The sequence below is a fragment of the Anopheles stephensi genome, chromosome 3, assembly GCF_013141755.1.
Source record: "Anopheles stephensi strain Indian chromosome 3, UCI_ANSTEP_V1.0, whole genome shotgun sequence".
Lineage (NCBI taxonomy): Eukaryota > Metazoa > Arthropoda > Insecta > Diptera > Culicidae > Anopheles > Anopheles stephensi.
This window is the reverse complement of record NC_050203.1, coordinates 34,075,594-34,096,830: the sequence shown is the minus strand read 5'-3', so window position 1 is coordinate 34,096,830 and position 21,237 is coordinate 34,075,594. Positions and strand designations below refer to the sequence as shown.

Sequence of the window (21,237 nt, the reverse complement as noted above, 5' to 3'; positions counted from 1 at the left end):
AAGGTACCAGGTATAAGAAACCGATCTTATTGCACTATTAGTACAGCGCTACTTACTTCATAATTTCCTGCTCCTTCTGCTCGAGCTGCGCAATGTACGTGGACAGCTGCCGGCAGATCATGTTCGTGCGCTCCAGCTTCCGCTCGTACGTCATCCGTACGTGCTGCGCGTGCTTCCACTCGTCCTTCCGCTTCTGTATCAGATCCTGCTCCACTTTCTGGATGTTCATCCGGTTGCTCGTTATCTCCTGCATGTGGCTGCGGATCTCCTCGCGCCACGATTGCTGCGACCGATAGTACGCCTCGTATTGTTCCTTCTCGCACGCCGCCAGCAACTCCCGGCCGGCAATGTCCAGATGCGTCAGGATGATCTTGAACGACGGTCGGTTCCGGGGCTTCGTGCTCCAGCACTGCTTGATCAGCAGCTTGAAACCCTCCGGGCACGACTCCGGTATCGGCAGGCAGAGCGAGTTGCTACCGACACCGTAGATGATTTGCGACGAGTCAACGTTCTTGTACGGGACCTCGCCGGTGAGCAGCTCCCACAGCACGACACCGTACGACCAGATGTCGACCTTCTCGTTGCAGGGCAGATTGCAGATCACTTCCGGTGCCATCCACGCCACCGTACCGGCAAAGCTCATCTTCGTGCTGATCTCGTTCCATTCGCGCGACGTACCAAAGTCGCTGATTTTAATCACATCCTTTTCGCCGATCAGAATGCTGTGGTGGAGAAAAAAAAAAAACAGCACAAAAATAGATGAAATTAATAAATGAATCACAGTGCCAAGGAACCGTTCCGCTATTACGTCACTATGCTGGAAGTGGCATTGCATAAGAACATCCCACCCCACTGAAAGACGCATGTTCATGACGTCATCCTTACGATACTACACGCAAGGAACGCGCTGGAAACTGGACCAACTGGAGAAGCTTTATCCTCCTGGTATTGGTTGGTTTCCCTTTCTTCGCCACCAGCACGCGATGATGGTGTGCCTCGTGTGCTTTCCAGCGAGCTTTCCATACGCATGCGTTTCCCTTTTCCATTACGAAAGCAGTAAAGAAGCTCTCTCTCTCTATTACTCCCTGCGTACTGTCTACTACCACGCATCATGCGGTACAAGGATGGCCGGTGACCCAAGTTGCCGGGTCTTTTGGAGGGGGGTTGAAGAGAAAAAACATGCCGGGAGTTTCATAGTTCCGGGTGGATCAATTTTTGGATTTTCCCAACATACACACACACAAACATACCAATACATTTATTTTTTCGAATGGATGCGGCCTTGGAAGACGTCATAGCACGTACGACGCACGATTGGAGATTGGGCTCGTGGTGCCACTACTAGCGGATACCGGTCCGGTGGTGAAGGTTACCGATTCGGAAAGGTTAACTTAGTCGTTTATGTTTCGGGGTTTTTGTGGTTATTAAAGCAAAAATATTTTTTGGAGAATATGGTGAAGTCCACCCGAGAAGATTGGACTAACTTTTAGGTCCTAGACATTCTACGAAAAGATATTTAAACATCTCCAGTTTTTTTTTGTACGCAATTTCAACCCTATAAACCTTCATCAAACAATCCCACCTCGTATCTTGCCGGGTGAACTTAACGTTGCGAGGGAAAATCTCCAACCCGGGGAGGGCGCGCGAAATGAAAGCTTGTACTTTCATTAAGTTTTTCCTCGCTTTTTACCGACAAAACAGCATCGCCAACAAGGGGTGATGGCGAAAACTTTAACCGAAAAGCCCATAAAATTGCACACTCTCTGCCCTCGCGCAGCTTAATTCCGGGTTGTTTGCTGTGCTGTCCGACACTAACAACGGCACGGATTTGTAAAACAACAAAGACAAGCTAATTAAGACATCGCCGCCTTTAAAAATGGTATCACTGGGTGTGTGTGTGTATGTGTGTGTTTGCTATTGGTGAATGGAACCAAACTTTCAAAACGAAGCGCCTACCGACGAGTGAGACCTTCAGGTCGGGTTGGAACTTCATTTGGAAAGTCTTAAACTACTACCATCCGGCGCGTGAAACACGTGGCGGTGGCCATGTTACTTACTTGGGACTTTTCAGATCACGGTGGATGATCTTGTGCGTGTGCAGGTACTGCATGCCGAGTGCGATCTGCTGCGACCAGGACACGAGCTGCTGGGGCGATATGATCCCGCCACTGTCCTTCAGCTTCTTGTGCAGCGAACCATGCGGGCAGTACTCCATGATGATGCAGAACGCTGGCGCCTGGGTGCACACTCCTCTGTCGGTCAGCGGATCCAGCGGGCAGGGCAGGACGGAATGGCAAGTGAGCAAGAAAATAGAACAGAAATAGAATAAGTAATGTGGTACCGGTGGGGAGCATGTGGGGTTTTGTTTTTCCAACCGGAAGTTGGCGTTTCAGAACTAGGATAAAGTGAAGATGGTCAGGCAGGTGCATCGGATGGAGTGGTAGGTCACGCGAGGTACGATAGTTCCACACGGGTTCCATAAATTATGCAGCTATTCGGTCAGCTTTTGCTTAACCCTTCAAGGGGCAACGGTGTAAACATCCACATGGGACACGATGTGGGAATTGATTTATAATAAAAAGATTGTAAATCCATTCCTATTAGATATTCTTAATCAAACATTCTACCAGTTTACATATCCCTTCTACTTTAAATCCTATCTAAAATAAGCTCTAATCTAATCTAAAGACGATTTGTTCTAGAGCGCTTATTTTCATTGTTTTATCATACAGAGACACGTAAAAGCTGACCGCACAACATCGCGTAGGCTTTGGATCAATTAAACTACGATGAATTACGCTTTTAAAAGCTTCTGCAACGTATTTTGAGTGAAACAATTTATCTGAGAAAGTCGGTATTAATATACCGCATAGTTGGATAGTCAGCCCTCACTATGGGAAAACGGCCCAGATGGGATTTGATCCCCGTTCCTGCCGTGTGAAGACTGGTGCCGCTGTGGCATTTCCCATCGAGCCTCCCTTCATTTTAAAATGTGGTTTTAAATGTAAATAATTTTTTTACTAGTTTTAGAGCAAAAAAACCAACATAAAAAAACGTAAAAAAAGGTTGATAAATATGAAAGGAATCTGGCGAAAAAAATCTGTGTTTCTTCTGTGTTGTTGTTAATCAATTTGACCTAAAATTGCTTATAAGGTATGCCATTTAAACCTGATCCACCATCCACTGAGTTGATGTTGCTAAAATTTATCCAGAATCGCCCAACTGCCATACAGAACGATTGGAGGTAAAAAAATTGTTAATTCATTAGCATATAGATTGAAAATATTGTTACATTTTCCAATTAAAATTCACTAGAAAAATGTTTATACTGTAGTTGACCCCTTCAGCACATTTCTACGATGAATAAATCCAGAGAAAAAAAATATTTCCAGTAAAAATTAAAACGAGGTGAAAAGGTAACAAAATAGATGCTATGTTGTGTTGAAGCCGACCATAACAGACGCCATCTGAATTCATCAAACCACGCCGTTCACTGAAGGGTTCCATAATAGCGCATCGTTCTCGACCCATCCAAAGAACCAGCGATAGGATTGTAGAACAAAAGTGTGTTTTACAACAACAACGACAACAAAAACGGCCCGCAAAACATGGAGGCGACAGAAGGCCGGCTATAAATAGCTTTGACCTAGCGCAAGACCTGGCTCCTGGTTGGCGACCGGAACTTGCACACTAACTTCCCGCTACCGATTCGCACAGCCAGCGCACGTGACGGTACGTCGTCTCACGACCTGCGTCCACATTCCACACTCACTTGAATTTGACGATGTTCTCGTGATCCAGCTTGCGCAGATGCCTGATGTCCGTCTCCTTGAGCTCGTGCACCTTCTTCACCGCCACCAGCTCGTTGCGCAGCTTGCCACAGAACACGGCACCCTGCGCACCGCTGCCCAGCCACACCATGTCCGTGATCGTTTCGTACGGAATCTCCCAATCCTCAGTCTGTTTGCTCTTCATCTCCATGATGTGGCTTTTGCCGATCAGCGACAGTACCGGTCGCATGCAACCGAACAGCCCATCCATCCAGCCGGATGTGGCGGGCTTGTTGGACATGCCGACACCGACACCGCCGATACCGACACCGACCGGCCCGAGACCGGGACCGTCGGCCGGCACCATACCCATGGCCCACCCGTTCGCACACATCGCCGGGTGCAGGTGGTGGTGATGGTGCGGATGGTGCATATAGTCCGGCCCGTCGACGGTGTTGCCCGACGGCTGATGGTGATGGTACTCGTTGCCAAAGATGACCTGCGGGTACGGTGGTGCCGGTTGCTGATGCTCGTTGTTCAGTTCCAGCTGGTTCACCTCCTCCAGGATGGACTTCATGCTACAAGAGAGAGAGAGAGCGAATACAGAAACAATTAGAAACATATTAGTAATAGCAGGTGGTAGAAGTTAGTTTCTAAAACACTTAAAATTGCATTTCAAACTCTTTAGAGAGAGAAATTCATTTGAAGTCTAGTTGTTCAAGATCTGATAGAGCTCTGGATTCACCCGCGAACACACTGAATTCAAGAGACAATTTAAGCAGAACATTTTCCAGCAATATGCCAGATAAATGCCAGAATAAAGATGTAAATCAGATTAACGTAAGAAAACTCGATGCCTCTCACAATCTAGCGCCGTCGTCCTCAGCCAACCCAATATCTCGACCTCTCCGACGAATACTTCAACGTCATCACATCATCTCAATGTTAGCCTACATAGTCTTCTTTTGCCATGAGAACGACCTCCAAGGGGCTTTAGGCATTCGAGGACTTTACATCACGGAAGGCTCGATCGTCCGGTGTCATTTTAATGACTTGATCAACCCAAGATTTTGATTCGATCTACAATGGTACGTTCATAGTGCAGCTCACAGACTGGCCTAAAAACCTTCTGAACATTTTCCTTTCGAACTCCGTTAAAAGAACTTCATCCGTATAGGACAGAGTGCATGTCTCAGGGGTCGTATGTCGTATGGGAGTAATAGAACTATAAGTGGGCTATATAGACGTCATCGTGACAGGTACTATTGGGCAGCTTTGCTTATTAGACCATAAGACAACTAGAGAAGGTTATTAGGTACAGCTACATTAACTAGTTGTGGAGAATATTTATGATGCAATTCAACGAAACATCATCTCGACAACGTTCTGTTCCTGTTCAAGATGTGTCTTTTGAACAAAAAAACCTGCAAATAATCATTACCCTTTCAGTAATGCGTTTTTTCTCACCCCATACAATCACTATCGTAACACTGTCGGCATCCCGGCACATGCTCGTGACGGCTGACGGATAGACCAAGTGAGACATTCTTTGCCGTACATATACTCACTTCCTTGTATGGCTCGGGGACACGGACAGCAATAAAAATCTTATCACCACCACCACTAACCTTCGGTGGCAACTCTCCAGGCAACTCACTCAGAGCTGGAGAAGGCCACCGGAGTACCGGAAAAAAACGTGTGACGAGCGCTATAAATAGACGTTACCCCCGAATAGAGTCAGTGCCAGTATCCAGAAAAACCAGTAAACAACCCTGAACCACAATCTTGTACGGCCTTCCTCCCGTATCTAACGGCCCGGAGATTGGGCTAGTAAGATGCGAAACAGATGACCGTTTGTGTCGTTCAAGGTAAGAATTAGACGTGACGGAGTCAATAAGGCGCAGCCTATAATACCTTCTAGCCATTTTGTATAAGCCATTGCTTATCTAGTTTGGGAATTCAAAGCCCTTCGTAATGTCAACCTCATCTAAATTATATCGGGCGTACAGGAAAAACACACACACACACACACACACACACACACACACACACACACACACACACACACACACACACACACACACACACACACACACAAAGAGTTCCCCGTTCATCACTCGATCGACCCATCGGTAAATATCCGCATCGATTCGCATCACTCGCAAAGAAGCTCGCATACATACACTCTTCAACGACGTGTACCGGGCGCTGATGATGTTGGCTTTATCTTATCAGCCCCGTCCATAGTTGCCATTTGCCGTGCTCGGTTTGGTGGGTCGGTCGGTTGTTTGCCGCAACAGCAACAACCAACGCGCGTCAGCAAGGCACAGGTTGTCGGCGTGACTGTGAGTGTAGGTCAGCCGCGTATATCGATAGCGTTTTTCTTTTCGAATGCCACCGTCATCTATTTCGTATCGCAAAACAAGCTACAATCAACACACACTCGCACACGTTCTTGAATGAATCTCATTGTGAGCCAGTGTGAAGCGAATAGGTAGGATTTTTAAAATTCAATCAAATACGACGTTGAACGCTTTCGGACGAGCCAGTTTAATCATCCACTGTCTGAAAAGAAAAAATAATGCTGCAGGTGGTTGTCACAACAACCTGCTCCAATAAAACTAACCCCAAAGATACATTTCCATCCCTTAATACATAGAAACGAAATTGGTTCAAAATAGGGGAGCAAATAGGGAAGTCGTCACGAATTTGAGGATAAAAGCGATTATTTATACGCCAAAAACTGTCTGCAGGCCAGACATTGCGGAAGTTCGTCGGTGGCTACATATCACGTTGAGTGCCATTTTTTGGCAAACCCTCTCCGACTGGGAAAACTATTTTTCCATAAATGACTTTCCCCCTTTTCTCATACACTCGCTGCCACCAAAGCCATGGGAGAAGGCGCCACCAAAGCGTCTGATTTGCGTTGTGAGTTGCTTTCTTCGGAGTCGGTTGCCCTAATCTCCACTACCCCCCTTGCCGGCAAGGTGTATCCACACACACACACCGCGGGACGGGGAATCTTATTAGCGGAGCAACGCAAACACGAGCCCAACGACGCTGCCGCCGAATCGATTTCTGCGGTTGCTGCAATTGCGAGCATGTGAAGGCGCGCTTTGGCAATACACATTTTATCATGCGATGGATAAATCGAAAGGAAACCCCCCAGATCGCACACACACGCACCCGAACCCGAAGGTACGAGGCTGATACGTCTGCGCCAAATTTTGGTTGCCCGTGTCTTACGGGACTGAGTACGTCAATCTTACGTGCGTGCTGGCTTGTTTTTTACGGGCATATTTTACGCAGTAAACAATTCAGCGGTCTGTTTTTTTTTTGCTGGTGGAGCCAAAGGGAGCGTGTTTGGTTTTGGGCTTGCGTGAAGGGCACTGCTGCCAAGTGTGGAAATGGGATTTAGTCAAGATTGTCAAAAGCCGCATGGTGGGACTCTAGTTTGCGTGGAAGCCTTATCAAAGGCATGTACTAACAACATATTAGACTATGTTGCGAGGTGTATACAACCTAGGGCGATCCGGTGGCCGAGGCGACACACGGCAGAACCGGGGTTCAAACCCCTACCAGACCACCAGACTGACTACCTTGCTACGGGTTAAATCAAATCACAGATAGCCGGAAATTGGCAGGCCGAGATCTTTCGAGGTTGTAGGGCCATGGGAGAAGAAATACAGCCTGACGCTTGCACCATTTAGATGAGAAAAATTTCTACAGATTGAATTATTGTAAGGCCAGCTCTAAGAAATACCCTGTATCTTTTACAAGGAATATAATGGATACAGCAAAGATCATCAGGCTTTGAGCCCTATGAAAAGCATATTGCGCATTATATACAACACTTCGTCATCGTCGGAGGAAGTATCTGAGACCGAAACGAACAATATTTAACTTCAAACAGCGCACAGGAGCTCTTGCAGGCAAGCAGCGATTATACAGTCTAAAGACAATTCTTGCAACATCAGCCTGCAGTAGAGCCTAGTCAACAAGCAATCGCAGTGCTCCGAGACAGGATCTGTCCCCATTCTCTGCTTGCTCTTGCCCTAACGACCTCTTGGGCCTTCCTGCCATTTTATGGATTACTAGACTTATTAGACCACGTAGTTGGACGGTCTGCTTGCCGGAGACTCTGACCGTGGAAGAGAGCAGAGTATTGGTTGACGGCCATGATCATGATCTTCTACTACGGGATCAACACTCCTGACTCCTGGTATCCAGAAACCTCTTACAACGCACGAGATGCACCATATATCGCACACTGATACGACCAGTGGTCCTTCAAGGGCACGAATTCTGGACTATGCTGGCGGAGGACATCCATCTTCGAGCGGCGAGTGCTACAGACTATCTTTGACGGTGTGTGCGAGCGCGAGAAGGAGAATGAACCACGAGCTAACTGAGCTGTTTGGCGATGCAGACAACCTGATTAACGATTGCCAAAACCCGAAGGATACGCTGGTTAGGGTACGTGATGAGGATGCCCTACCATGAAGGTGCTAGTCAGCGACCCGTTCGGCACGAGGCGTAGAGGAGCACAGCGAGCTCGTTGGCTTGATCAAGTGGATGTCAGACCTGGGGGAGATCCATGGCCATGTCTCTTAGACGAGCTCCATAAGAGCAGGCCAAGAAAGGAGAAGAAGAAATTAGATAGTCCTGACTACGGGATAATGGTCCGGATGGGATTTGAACTCCTGACCTCCTTCTTGAATCTGACGAGAATTTCGCTCCCGACCCCGTATATATTAAAACATATCTGGAGGAGCCTCTACTGTGATAAGCTGTATTAAGATTGGATTCGCCAGGTGAGGTAATTAAAATGGCACCGGACAACCTTACCTTATTTTAAAGACGGTTTAGGTCGTCTATATCACAAGAGAAATCATGAAAGGCAATAATTGATTTAAAACATTGTGAGTTAGTGTTGATACCCTACGATTGACGATAGTCCTTTAACGTGGAACCTGGACCCTAAGAGCAGACAAAGATCACCTTAAAGCTAGAGCACGAGATATGTAATTCAGTATCAAATGAGAAACGCTGCTTGCTAGCAACTCGTCAATCGTCTCAAAAGAACAAAGTCCTACAGAATAAAACCTACTTCCTCAATGCTCTTTCTATGGCCCCACCTGGGGATTAGAGGGATTCAAGTTCTTTGTCCCTCATTTTATTAACACCTCCGGAGAGGCTACAACACCGCAGATCGCCTCCATATAGAGAAGTTATTTAACGTTTACTTCTCAATCTCGTCATTCGTTCCCTTGCTCTGCCAATAATGCTCGATAAGCGGATGCTGGACGGTGGAACAGGAACTCTAAGCCCCGCGCGAGTTTACCGTTAGTTACACAATTTGTCCACTCCGATCGAACAGAGTGAAAATACGCCGTACGTCTCTTTGTCGAGCAAACTCTGATTCTCGACCAAGGTTCAGCGCAAACAGCTAATATGGCAACGGACAATCGGTCTTCGTCTACCACTCCACCCAACGGCCGCCTTGATGCTGTCGCGATTTTACGATCGTTGACATGCGATCTAATGTGTGATTTTCCGTTTTGTTTTGCTTCCAAGCTCCACGACAGCAACCGCCGCAGCGTTCTGTACCTTGCGCCAGCACGGCTCTTTGTCTTTGCGGCAATCAGAATCGTGGCGGAACGGCGGAACCGTGATCACGACACGCCGGGATCGGTCATCGAACGCGAAACCTGAACGTGCATTTTGCGCACCCGACAGCTCCACCGACCGAGGCCCGGCGGGGCTAGATTATGCGTGTTTATTTGTTTGCCGGTCGTTTCTTGACCGTACGGAAACACTCTTTATGTTGCTAGGAAAACACTCGTCGAGAGCGCAACGCAATTGAGATCACGTTTTCATTGACCATTGTGGATGGTCATGCTCAATAACAATATCGAGACGCGTTTACAAATAAAGAGAAACACGGGGTAAGACATGTAACAAGCCAGTATCATCTTAAGAATAACTTAATCTATGTAGTGAAAGGCAACTATAAGTTGAAGTTCTAGCGTTTTAAGGGGAGGGTTCATACTCCAACATTTTTTATAACGAAATAGGGAATTTTTGAACAGAGTATAGAAAAAAGGAGGAATAAGGCTTTAAAGATCCAAAGCTTTTATAAAAAAAATGCAAAAAAAATCATCTGGAAACGGTTCATAGAACACGACATCCTTCTTGTCCCACCATACGCAGAGCATTTAACTTTACCGTTGGTTAAGCCGGTTCTTGAAGTAGATTGGATAGGAATTGAGGTTCCTCTAGTTCCCATGAGTAGGATATATTGGAATATTATGTTTTTTATTATTTGTTAGGGACGACGTAGCTAAATTGCTGTATTGGAATATCGTCTCTCAGCAATAATATCTCTTCTCTTATTCTTCTTCTTTGGCACTACAATTTCAAAAGGTGGCGGACTGATAATTAGACAAGTCAGCCCAACGTACGGAGAGACGGTCTGGATGGGATTTGAACCGCGGTCCTGTCGTGTGAAGCCCGGCGCCACTATCGCCTCTGCCACCGGACGGTCCCGGACCCCCTATAGGGTGAAAAAACCGTTCTTAATATAATAAAATAATTTTATAGTAAGAGATGGCCTCTCTTAATCCTTATGAAGGAATGACAACACAAGGCCGGGACATTTTTCTTCTTTTATGGCTCTGCAGGCTGCAGGTGAGGTGTTAGAAGTATAGAGACTATCCATTTTTAGTTTCTCACTCTCTTTCTTCTTGGCCTAAGGAGCTCTTAGCTCATGCCTGCCATTTTTGACTTACTAGACTTAATGATAATCACATACTAGGATAGTCAGTCATCACTACGGATTCACTGTCATTTGAAGACGGGCGCCGTTGTCGCCTCTATCACCGGTCCACCTCCTTGACGTAATATTTTGCTTCCTTGACTTGATTTTATACGTTACGAGATAGTCATTCCATCGTCATTCCAAGAGATTATGCCCCTTTTAAGTTGAAGATCCAGTCAGTATGATACACTTGCTTTCTACTTAAGACATGGCATTCTTAACTGAAACCTCCTATAGTGCTCAATATTGCTAATACGCTACCAAACTCCTTGCAGATCCAATTCTTACATCGTTTTTTCGTCGATCAAAATTTAAGTAGAGGCATCACTACACTTTTCATTGCAAATCCGAATATTGCTTTTAATGATTAAAGTATTCAAACAACCTGAAGTCTTCTCGATGCAATAAATTATATGAATTACGATAAAAAGAGCATACAAACTATTGAGCATAACAGTAGGATTAATAGATTCGTTCCCCACTTCAACACCTCCTATGAAAAGGGAGATTTACTCCATTAATTTTCCCAGGCAAACTTCACCCCGATGCACTTGACCCCGATGTTTGAATAAATTGTGCCTCGGGGTTCGAAGCATTGCAGTGTGACAGTGGCGGATCACACTATCTAAAAGCCAGTCTCCCTCAGCTGTTTCGCCCGTGTGCATGCACCCGCAACTAATATTTCGATATGCCCCCACCAACTCTCGCCCGTCCTCAAATGCCGTCTCTCTTTTACAGTGAGATGCATTTCTGTCTTCCATCGGTTGCCAAAACCGATGCACCCGATGTTCCAGATTTTCCACCGCGCCTGGGGGGAGGTGGTTGAATGACCTTCTTCAACGTTAGAACGACATGTGTGTTCCTGCATGAAGGTAAAAATTAACGCATTAAAACTATAACAAGCTTAACTAAATTGTAGAAACCTTTTCGACTAACTTAAGTGAAATCTAGCCAACATCACTCGATGCCACCGGCTGAAATTCGATCCCTTTCGAAACAGCGAGACATCAAAACCCAACCAAGCGAAACACCAATGCCGTGTCCAATCGGCAGTGCCGTTTTGGAGGGAGCGCAAAAAAAAACACATATTTTCCTTTTTCGCATCAAAAATCAACCTCACGCAGCATTTTCCACTCGCTCGCCACGCTCGCCGCGACCCCGACCTCGTTAAAGGTTTGGGGTTTGTTATGTTTTGAAATGGGTTTTTGCATTTATTATCGTGGCAAGGTGACTGAAGAAAACGTTTTGAGGGAAAAAAACCAGCACGCATAGGCGGACTTTTAGTTCCGGTTGGAAGGTTGGGGAAAAAATTGCCCACTTCGGTTTCGGTGCTGTTAGGGATCTATTTGCTTGTCTCTGTCATTCAAAAGGACTGGTCAGTGATCGGGGAAACAGCGTCCCTACTTGATTCCAATTTTAATTAAAACAATACGAGGGTCCTCGTTCTGTTTTCAAGCGTCATTAAAGGGAAAAATCGCGCAAAGTGCCTAGTTCACACGTCAAAAAGCACTCTGAAGTACCTCTCTCTCTCTACCACTCTATATCAATTAAAAAGCTGTCTGTGCTACATGTTACGACAATCTGTCATTAAAATCAAACATCCAACACACACACTCGAATTCCAGCCTGCGAACCATCGAATAATCCGATTGAAACACATGATTGAAGTTGCATTAGATGCTTGCCCCGACGGGAAAGGCACCAGGGCTCAGAGCTTGCTCCGGGAACTAAAGGGGGAAAAGGTAAGCGGCACGGGTGGACGCATGGGATCTAGGGCGGACGGGATTTCTCTTATCAGTCGGAAGTGACGGGACAATCTCACGCTCAGAAAACCTTCCTCTATACGAAAACGGTGCGAGTGCGAGAGGAATGGAGGGCCACCCCGCAGGAGAGACACAAAATAACAACACACATTTAACAAGATAATGCGGAACTTTGAGCTGACGAGGTCGATCCACTTTCAGTCGAACGCGAACAAATAGTCCGCACCTACCGAATAGGACGACGACGACGACGGGCCGTAATGGTGATTGCGAGGCGGTGTGTTGCGCATCTACAAGAGCATCACCTCTGCCGAAGGTGGCACTAATGTTGAAACCTGTCGGTTTTGCCATAGACACGGTTTGAGCCTCTTATATAGAGGGTGGAAAGGGATAAGTAACTAGGAAACTATTTGAAATATGAGAATAAAAATAAAAAAGTTGTGAAACGTAGGAAAAATAAATATCCCAATCATTAAATAAGTAAACAAAGTCAGACTACAGTCAAAAGAGCACAACTTGACGACTTGAAGTTGATCAAACAAGTTGATAAAAATGAGGTAAGCTTCCAATCGCAATGGCGCTCGAAAACGTAATGGAGGCGGATGGCAGCTTTACTGTTCATCATTAACCAATATCAGTTCAATCTGGAAGATCATCAACCAGACCTCGGCTAATCATTCCTCTCTGTTGCATCGTGCGGCCAACACGGGAAGGAAACGGTCGAGCAGCCACGTCCTTTACGTTTAATCGGATTTCCAAACAGCTCCGGAAACCATTTTTTCTCTCTCACCACTCACCACAGTCGGAAACGGAAGTGACGTGGATGGTGGGAGGCAAAGATGATGGCTGCCTCTTATCGCTGCCTCAGCTCATTTGCATTCGGAACGGTTAAGCTAATTGGTTGATTGACCTGCACCCGTCCTCACCGTTTCGATCGGAACCGTTCAAGTGCGGCACCGTACGACACTCCTTTGTGCTGTGGCGGATTAGGACGAGAAGCTCCTGCGATGGAGCAAGCGAGTATTAAATTAGCTATATCTAATATCTTGTGTAGCTAAAACGCTACAAGAATTGCAGCGGTACGGCTTTTTATGGAAGTTTTTATTGCGGCAGTACGTGTCTGGCTGCGTGGTTTGTGCAAATACACACGCCAACCAAATGAAGGTGGGAATTTCCCGAGATCGTCGCCATATGGGCAGAGTGTTTCCGCCACCCGTGAGGCACGAAAGAAAGGGAGAAATCGAGAGCTGTTTATTCTTTGTTGCAGATGCACGTGTGTGGACAGCAGCTTAGGGAAGGAAGATAAATGACTGCGATAAGGTATTACATTAGGGCCAGTTTCAAAGAGGTTACATGACGAGATCCTCGAATCGATTCCCACCATATCATCAGTAATATTTATTTGTGGTTCATTAGAAGCATAGTATATAATTAGTAGAGTCGAGAGTTAAACGAGGAGGAGAAGTAACTCGAGTTCCGATTACCTTACCGGGTTTCTAGGAATAATTACAGCTTACTACATAGGCCACGTGTAGGAGTTTTGTGTTTGTATCACCAAGGATTTTAGTCAGAGAGCTAGATAAGCCTCTTCAATCCTTCATCGTCTGCCAAACGATCTGCCATTAGTCAATGAAGTTCCTTGCATAAGTTAAGGCTCGCCCTCTACGGATCCCCCATGGGTAGGACACCAAGTAGCCAGCAGTAAAGCTGGGTTTATAGATTCACGATCAAGACCAATATTGACTTACGAAGAGATGATGTACAGATAGGTGTTAGAGCCCTTAAAGTCGTTCAAAATTTCCAATAACTTTGATCAAAAGGCGGACCTAAAAATGCCTGTCGGGCCTGCCATTTCTTGCCTCCTGTGACTTGATATAACCCGTAGCTGGATTTGGATGGGATTTGATCTCCCCGGTTCTGCCGTGAAAAGACTGGCATCGCTATCGCCTTACCGGAGAGTCACTTTAAAAATTGACTCTTCAAAGTCAATTCCACATCCACGTGGGCTAAGAGAATAAAGTACACCCAATTCGAAACGCTAGGCGGGCGGGCCCGGCCAGGCGATAAAACGGCAACCGATGGCCCTCAGCGATATCGGGGATTCCTGAAGCAGCTCTAGCCGTCTGATAAGTGTGTATCCGAGCATCGCAACAACAAAAACCCTTCCGGGTTGAAAGAATCCCCGTAACGGGGTTAAAGTTTGCCCCTTTTTCGGGAGTAAATCCCAACCAGGAGAGGCTGTAAGTAATACACACCCTTGCTTAACGATGACATTTTCGAGGGCTGGCTTGTCCGGTGGTTCACAGCAGCGTTCGAAAAACGATCCGACAAACACCATTGTACCGCCGGTGCTGTAGTCGTTGTTGATGGCCGCGATCGATGTCGGTTGCCGTCGGATGATCGTCGCGTTACACTGTTGTTTATCCAATTTTGCTGCGTGTTTTGCGAAACGGGACGTGGGGTGGTTTTGATGCCTGCACTCTAGGACAAGGGCCACAAATGAACACTTTTACACGCACTTTAGACGGGAGCTCATGCACTGTACACCTTAGTTATACAAATTCGTTATGTGAGGTTATGTTTCGTAAAGTCGCAATAACTTCGAGATTTTGTTTTCCATTAATTTTAGCACACTATAAGAAACGACAATTAAAAGATCTTTAAATTTTTCCCTCTGATTGACTACATTGTGATCCTAAGATCAACTAGTAATGATATCAATTTACTAAGCGAATTGCGTCAGATTCTGACGTTTCGATCGTGTATACTATCCTTCTATTTGACAGTTGTTCCGCCCAATCCCAATACACACACACGCAAAGCAAGGATCGATCAGGAGAGGATCATTCGGAAGGTCGAACCGTTTTCGAAAAGGGGAGCTCGCGAATCCAGCTTCTCGCTCGCCGTCTTTTTTCACGCAAGGTCTTCACAGAGCCCAAAGGTCGCCCCAGAGCTGCCACTCGCGCGAAACGAAGCCATCGAAACACTTAATCTAGGCCACATCCACACACACACACACTGCCACAGCAAACCACATACTCGAAACAAAAGCAATAGCTCTGGGGAGCCTTTTTTTCTTCGCAGTTTTTTGGACAATACCTTTTGCGATAACTCTCTCGCTCTCTCTCTCTCTCTCTCACTCTCACTCACACTTTGTTCCCTTTTCTGCGTGGGCTCCAAGGAATGTAAAACAAGATGTTCGATTTCATTAGGCAAAGGTGGACGGTTTATCGCAACCCCCGGACATTGATGGGGTGGCGTAAGGGTCACGAAACATCCCGTTACCAAGTAATTTTTCGTTGTTTTACGGCGTTATAAATCATCTCAGTAGCCCGTCGTAAGGGTGGCAATAAAACACACACACACGCACTTAATCGCACACCTTCGTTTGTTGTGTGTGAGGGCGCGCTCACGGGGATACCGAACCGTACCTGTCAGTTTAACATCAGCGGCCAGAGACGACCTGTTAGCATCATCACACCACTTGTCAAATCGCACGCACTGCTAATTCGGCTACGCACCATATCAGCACACACACACCGAAACAGCAGCGTTCCGCAACGCACAGGTGACGGCTGTCTGTGATGTCGAGCCACACGATTAACACACTCTTGCAAACTCCACAGAGAGACAGAGACCACATCCAGCCCAACCACACTAACCACTAACAGTCGCAGCAGGCGGATCTCTCCAGCACAAACGACACAACAGCCAAAAGCAACCGGGAAGGCCTTGAGCAACACCACCGTCAAGGGTATCGCGATCTCCAACGGCAAAACACCTCTACACTCCCCTACGCTCACACACAGCGAGCACTCAAAATCCGCGATCCGCGTAGAGAAAGTCGTGGTTGCGCGGCTGATCCGTCGTGGGACGTCTGTCGTATTACCGTGCGAGGGTGGAATCGTAAGCGCAGCAGACGCACGTCTGGCCCAGAAAGCGCGAACAAACAAACACATACACACAAACACACGACGTTTTAATGCACGATGTCGACGACGACGAACGGCATCGTTCGTCTTCCGCTGTTGAAACTCTCGTCTGTACTGGGCTGGGGATGTTGTTGTTTGGTGGGATGCAGGCTTCAATGCGTGTGTATGCTCTGGAGCACCAATATGCTACGTGGTGGAGAGAATGGTGGGAGACTACGCGGTCGTTACTCTCACGCGCAGGGGTAAACAACCTGCCCGCAGCGCAAACACAATTTGGATTTAAAAGAGTTTCTTTGTTTGAAATGCATTCTACCGGTTTAGTTTTATTAAATTTATTAAATTTACTACCTCACTCAAACACGAAACCCTTGCGAACAGCACGATCTCTTTTGGATCGATTGAGCCGATCGATAGCAAACATGAAAGGGCCAGTATGAAATCGCCTTTAGATCGGTTGCATGCATATGCAGGACTGTCTATTCAGCAAGGGTTAAAAAAGGTCAAGGAAGCCGCATAAATGGCGGGCAAAGACCTTTCGGGGTTGTTGTGTCAAACAGACCACCGCTTTATCTCGCAGTACATTAAACCTTGAAGTACAATATAGAGCGACAATCGATCTTGTTAAAGTTAAGAAAATCTTTTTGATATTAACAGATGATTTTTAGAATAAAAACGATGCTCAAAACCTTCTATTTTTTAGGAACCTTGATAGCTCATCTCGATCGAGTCATCACGCCATTGTATAGCTCAGACTCAGACGATCTCGTCAGTTGAGCAAGAGAATATTTTACACCATCTTATTGGTGTGCTACTGCAGGCTCGGGCGCAGACCCGGAGGTCTAGTAGGCAGAGGCGTCAATTGACGATGCGACTACTGTCAAATTCTATCTAGATCGTCCCTCAATATGCCCAGATATTTTATCCAACTAAGGCCCAGTGTATTAAATTAAATTAAAGCAGTAAATCATTATATGGCCGACTTGAGCACGCAGGTCGTTAAGAAAGAATTATAAGGTGCAAGTAGAAGTACCAAACAGAGACCTCTCAAGGATGTAGATCCACAGCCGAAGAAGAATAAGTTAATATAAAGATCTTCCAGCATCAACTGTAGAACGTCGTAGGCTGCCAATTAATTTATTTTTTCCTATAGCTACTCTCGTTGTGTACAGTAATCTTAAGTAAAGCCTTACTAAATATTTCCACATTTTTTTTTCTTTGTACAATAAAAGGAGCGTGATCTCAGAGATTCTTACCCACTCCAACCGTTACTACAGCATCCATCTGAATACACTAAGTAGATAAAAGTAAGTGACGAGGAAGCGCCTAGTTGCTCTACCCTGCATTCCATTGCAATTTGCTCAGCGGAAATGCGTAAGTCACATGGAGAGAGAAAGAAGCTGAGAGAGAACTGACTTAAACGCGTGGAATTCTCTCATCTTATCTCTCTCTCTCTCGCTCCCTTTGTTATTTCGACTTAAGCGAACGTTCACGACTTCAGGCTCGTTCATGTTCTCGATCCTTCCCCGGTTTACAACCGCGAATCGAAACGGGCTCGAAAGTCGAATGCGTGTTTGAAATACGGAAACAGTATGTACCCCTGGTCGTCTTGAGAAAAAAAAACTTACCTTGTCCTTAGGTGATGATCCGGTTGATCGGTGGCCAAATTCGGTTGCGACGTACTCAGCTTCTGATAGTCCTCGAACCGTGCCTGTCTCGAGGTAGTTCCAGCTTCACCCGCAAGATCCATTTTCCTAAATCGAGGTACTTTGCTTCCGGAAACTTCACTCCTCCCCGTTCACTCCCAATTCTTCCACGATCACTTCAACCACACACACACACACACACACTCTCGAAACCCGTTATCCACTGGCCCAGCAGTGTTTTCATCCACCATCACTCATTTTCGTAGGCATGGAAAGACGCTAGAACTTTTACTTTTGCGCCCCTTCTGACGTGCGAAACGGAAACTGGCGGCACCTTGCTTTTCCTCTCACGATACGGCCAGTAATGCCATCAATACACCACACGCACTTCACACCTGGTTTTTTTTTCCTTTTTTATGCAATATTAATCACGCACAACAATAAACGCTCATATAACATAAGCTGGAAGGAGAAATGCCTTTGAACGCACGTGCAATGCTTCTTCGCGTTAAACTTTTTTATCCACTCCAATTGCTTACGCAGCAACACTTGCTGATGATCAGCTTGTACAACGACGATGATGATGATGATGATGATGATCGCGATCGATGTTCTATTTCGTTGTTCTCACGCGTATTAAACGTATTTTTTGTTTGTTTTGTAAGTCTCGCTGACGTGAGTGTTTTAGCAGTGGGCCTTTAAGAATTCAACGTGCTGAAAGCAAACAAACGGCAGATAGAGAGGGAAACATATTAGTATGCAAAATAGGTTGGATGGAGCAATTCATTTATCATTTTTAATGCATATACGCTGTTGAAGGCTTAAGGGAGCGATCGAGACGCTAAAATTGTAGTGAATCGGTTTATTTTATAATAGTTTGTATTTTTCTATATCTATTTTGAAAAGAGAGAATTAGACTCTCTAGATTCGCCAGGTAGGCTGGTAATGTCATGAGAATGTTACCGGACAACCAAGTCTGCATAGTCTTAGGAAGCCGTTAGACATGGACAGAAGACACGTTTCTGGCAGAACTTGAAATAGTTTTTTTCTATATCATTTATTTTTAGAGGCTTTGGGTCTTTGAGAATGAGGTCTCGCCTCTTTAGAAATGAAGGCGCTGGTAAAGGTTCGCCTCTTTCATCAATAAAATTTTAACTCTTCCTGTGTCTGCTTTCGATCCTCATGCTTTTCAATCTCCTTCTCCAACTGCCTGCCTAACCTGAGACTAGAGTCTGTTAGTTATCAAGGATGAATATAGGAAAATTGGTTTGATAGACGGAGGTGGTCGTCTTCGATATCAAGGACTTCTTCAGCAGTATGCAAGTAAGTAAGTTACCCATTCAAAAATTTCTTCCGCAATTTAATTTGAAAGAAAACTTTTTTTTATTACAATTTTTTCCCTCAAAAGCTCCTTCCGTTGAAAGTTTGCAACATCATCAAAAGTCGTTAGCAAAGAAGAAATTATAGATTACACCCGAGTATGAAACTTTGCCACAATCAATACAGGAACAGTATGTATTTCAGACGCCACTCTGTCTCAAATCGTTTTGATGTACTGGTTTCTTGGTATGGGGTACAATGACTTTGGTGTCATTTGGTGATGTCTAGTAGACAGTATGGATAAGATGCGCCAAATCACCGAGGTTGGCCAGCTGCCAAAAACCATCTCGCCAACCAAGAGTAAATTATTCTGAACAAGTAGAATGCCACAGTCTTCGTATCGTATCGCACTTCCGTTTGTTTCTTCTTTACTCGAAAAAAAGTGTTTTTAAACGCTATTTTTTACAAAATATCAGAGAAAAATATGGCTTTCAGGGCCTTAGGGTCATGAGAAATATATACCAAGTAGTCCAACTCTAAGTTCAATTTTTGAAATTTGCATAGCAGAAAAGACGTTCAAAGGCATGAAGAATTTTTTAATTTATTTATATGTATTATTTAAATATTTGACATCGTCAAGGGCTGACTACCTTACTACGGGTAAAACCAAGTCACAAGAAGCCAGAAATGACAGGCCGAGGCCTTTCGAAGTTGTGGTGGATCACTTTCTTCTTCTTCTTTGGCCTAACGACCTCTTAGGTCATGCCTTTACTTTTAAAAACTTTTAAATAATTGGAAGCAGTACAATTCATTCAGTTTCTTGAGCCAAACGCAGGCGACAGTTCTTCCGCAACGTCTGCAAATCGGCGACAGTGCCATGTGACGACTATTCTTAATGCCGGCTAGAGCAAAGTAGAATAGTAAAAAGGCTATTGGCTAATCGTGGGAAGAGCTTCCAACGTTTCTAGGCGCCAGGTACGTCTCCAGGATTCGGGTAGACGCCAGACGAATGATCCATGACTTGATCCATGATGATGATTATCCTTTGTTTAGATAAGGGCTAGTTATAGGATTATGGAAAATGGTCTTAAGAATACTTGGTAAAACCCGTGTGGCTAAAAAGTTCGTTTAATACAAATACAAATAGTCAGGTTTCTTACGGAAAACAACCCTGATCAAGGACCTCTGAGCCTCATTCGACACCCATGATGTGGATCCATATTGTGGAAGGCCCATTATCGACCAGTATCGACGTGATAAACGTTCAAAAGAGCACCGTAATTCACGATGAAGCTTGAGAATGCCAACGATTCTGTAAGCTATCAACATCCAGGACCAAAGGTGAGGCCGCAGTCGAACCAGACTCTAAAGCCTTTGATTAAAGAAACTCGAAATATATAAATTAAATATAAATAAGTAAATACTTCAATAAAGACCTTTTAAGTTACTGTAAGCTTTAATTGTAGTTTCAATGGAATTTTAGACAATTCCGAAGGCTGATAAAAATTAAACAAAATACTTGAATATTGATCCAAAACCACGACCACGACCATCAATGAAACTTCCCGGACTATCCATTTTTCCAAAGATTTTCCAAAGGTTTTTCAAGCCCATTTTCCTTAAAATTATAACTCACAACCTTAACGGGTCACATCATAACAGCAACCAAAATTCCCCACCGAACAAAAAAAAACCTCAAAAAACCCACATTCTCACCACCATCCACTTCACAATGCTCTCAAAACAACCCACCACCATAACCCAGCCTAGTAAATGGGCGCCACAAACAAAAACACACACACCAATTGTGCTGCTCGATAACGATCGCACACACGCAATTGCAACTGCAACGGCCGCCTGGGGTGGAAAGTAATTGCATTTCGGGTTCGTAAAGATGGCTCGCGGTCAAGCTTCATATCGTTTTTCCTTGTCTAACGAAGCAGAGGACACACCAACAGCAAGAAAACAGCTCACCCCTCCTTCGATTGT

The 21,237-nt window shown here is 45.3% G+C and overlaps 1 protein-coding gene across 6 annotated transcripts in view; it reads right to left on the bottom strand.

The window, feature by feature from the left end:
- LOC118509635 (mitogen-activated protein kinase kinase kinase 12) overlaps positions 1 to 21,237 on the bottom strand; it is a 33,110-nt gene that overhangs the window by 6,050 nt on the left and 5,823 nt on the right. The window contains exons 1-5 of one of the 6 annotated variants that reach the window (XM_036050535.1): positions 16,243 to 16,422; positions 14,609 to 14,986; positions 3,773 to 4,348; positions 2,058 to 2,252; positions 57 to 722 (exon numbers count right to left, since the gene is read on the bottom strand). In XM_036050535.1, coding sequence (XP_035906428.1) covers positions 57 to 722; positions 2,058 to 2,252; positions 3,773 to 4,348; positions 14,609 to 14,691 — 1,520 coding nt within the window. In that variant the 5' untranslated portion in view covers positions 14,692 to 14,986; positions 16,243 to 16,422. The other 5 variants (XM_036050537.1, XM_036050534.1, XM_036050540.1 and 2 more) reach the window with 5 other exon arrangements.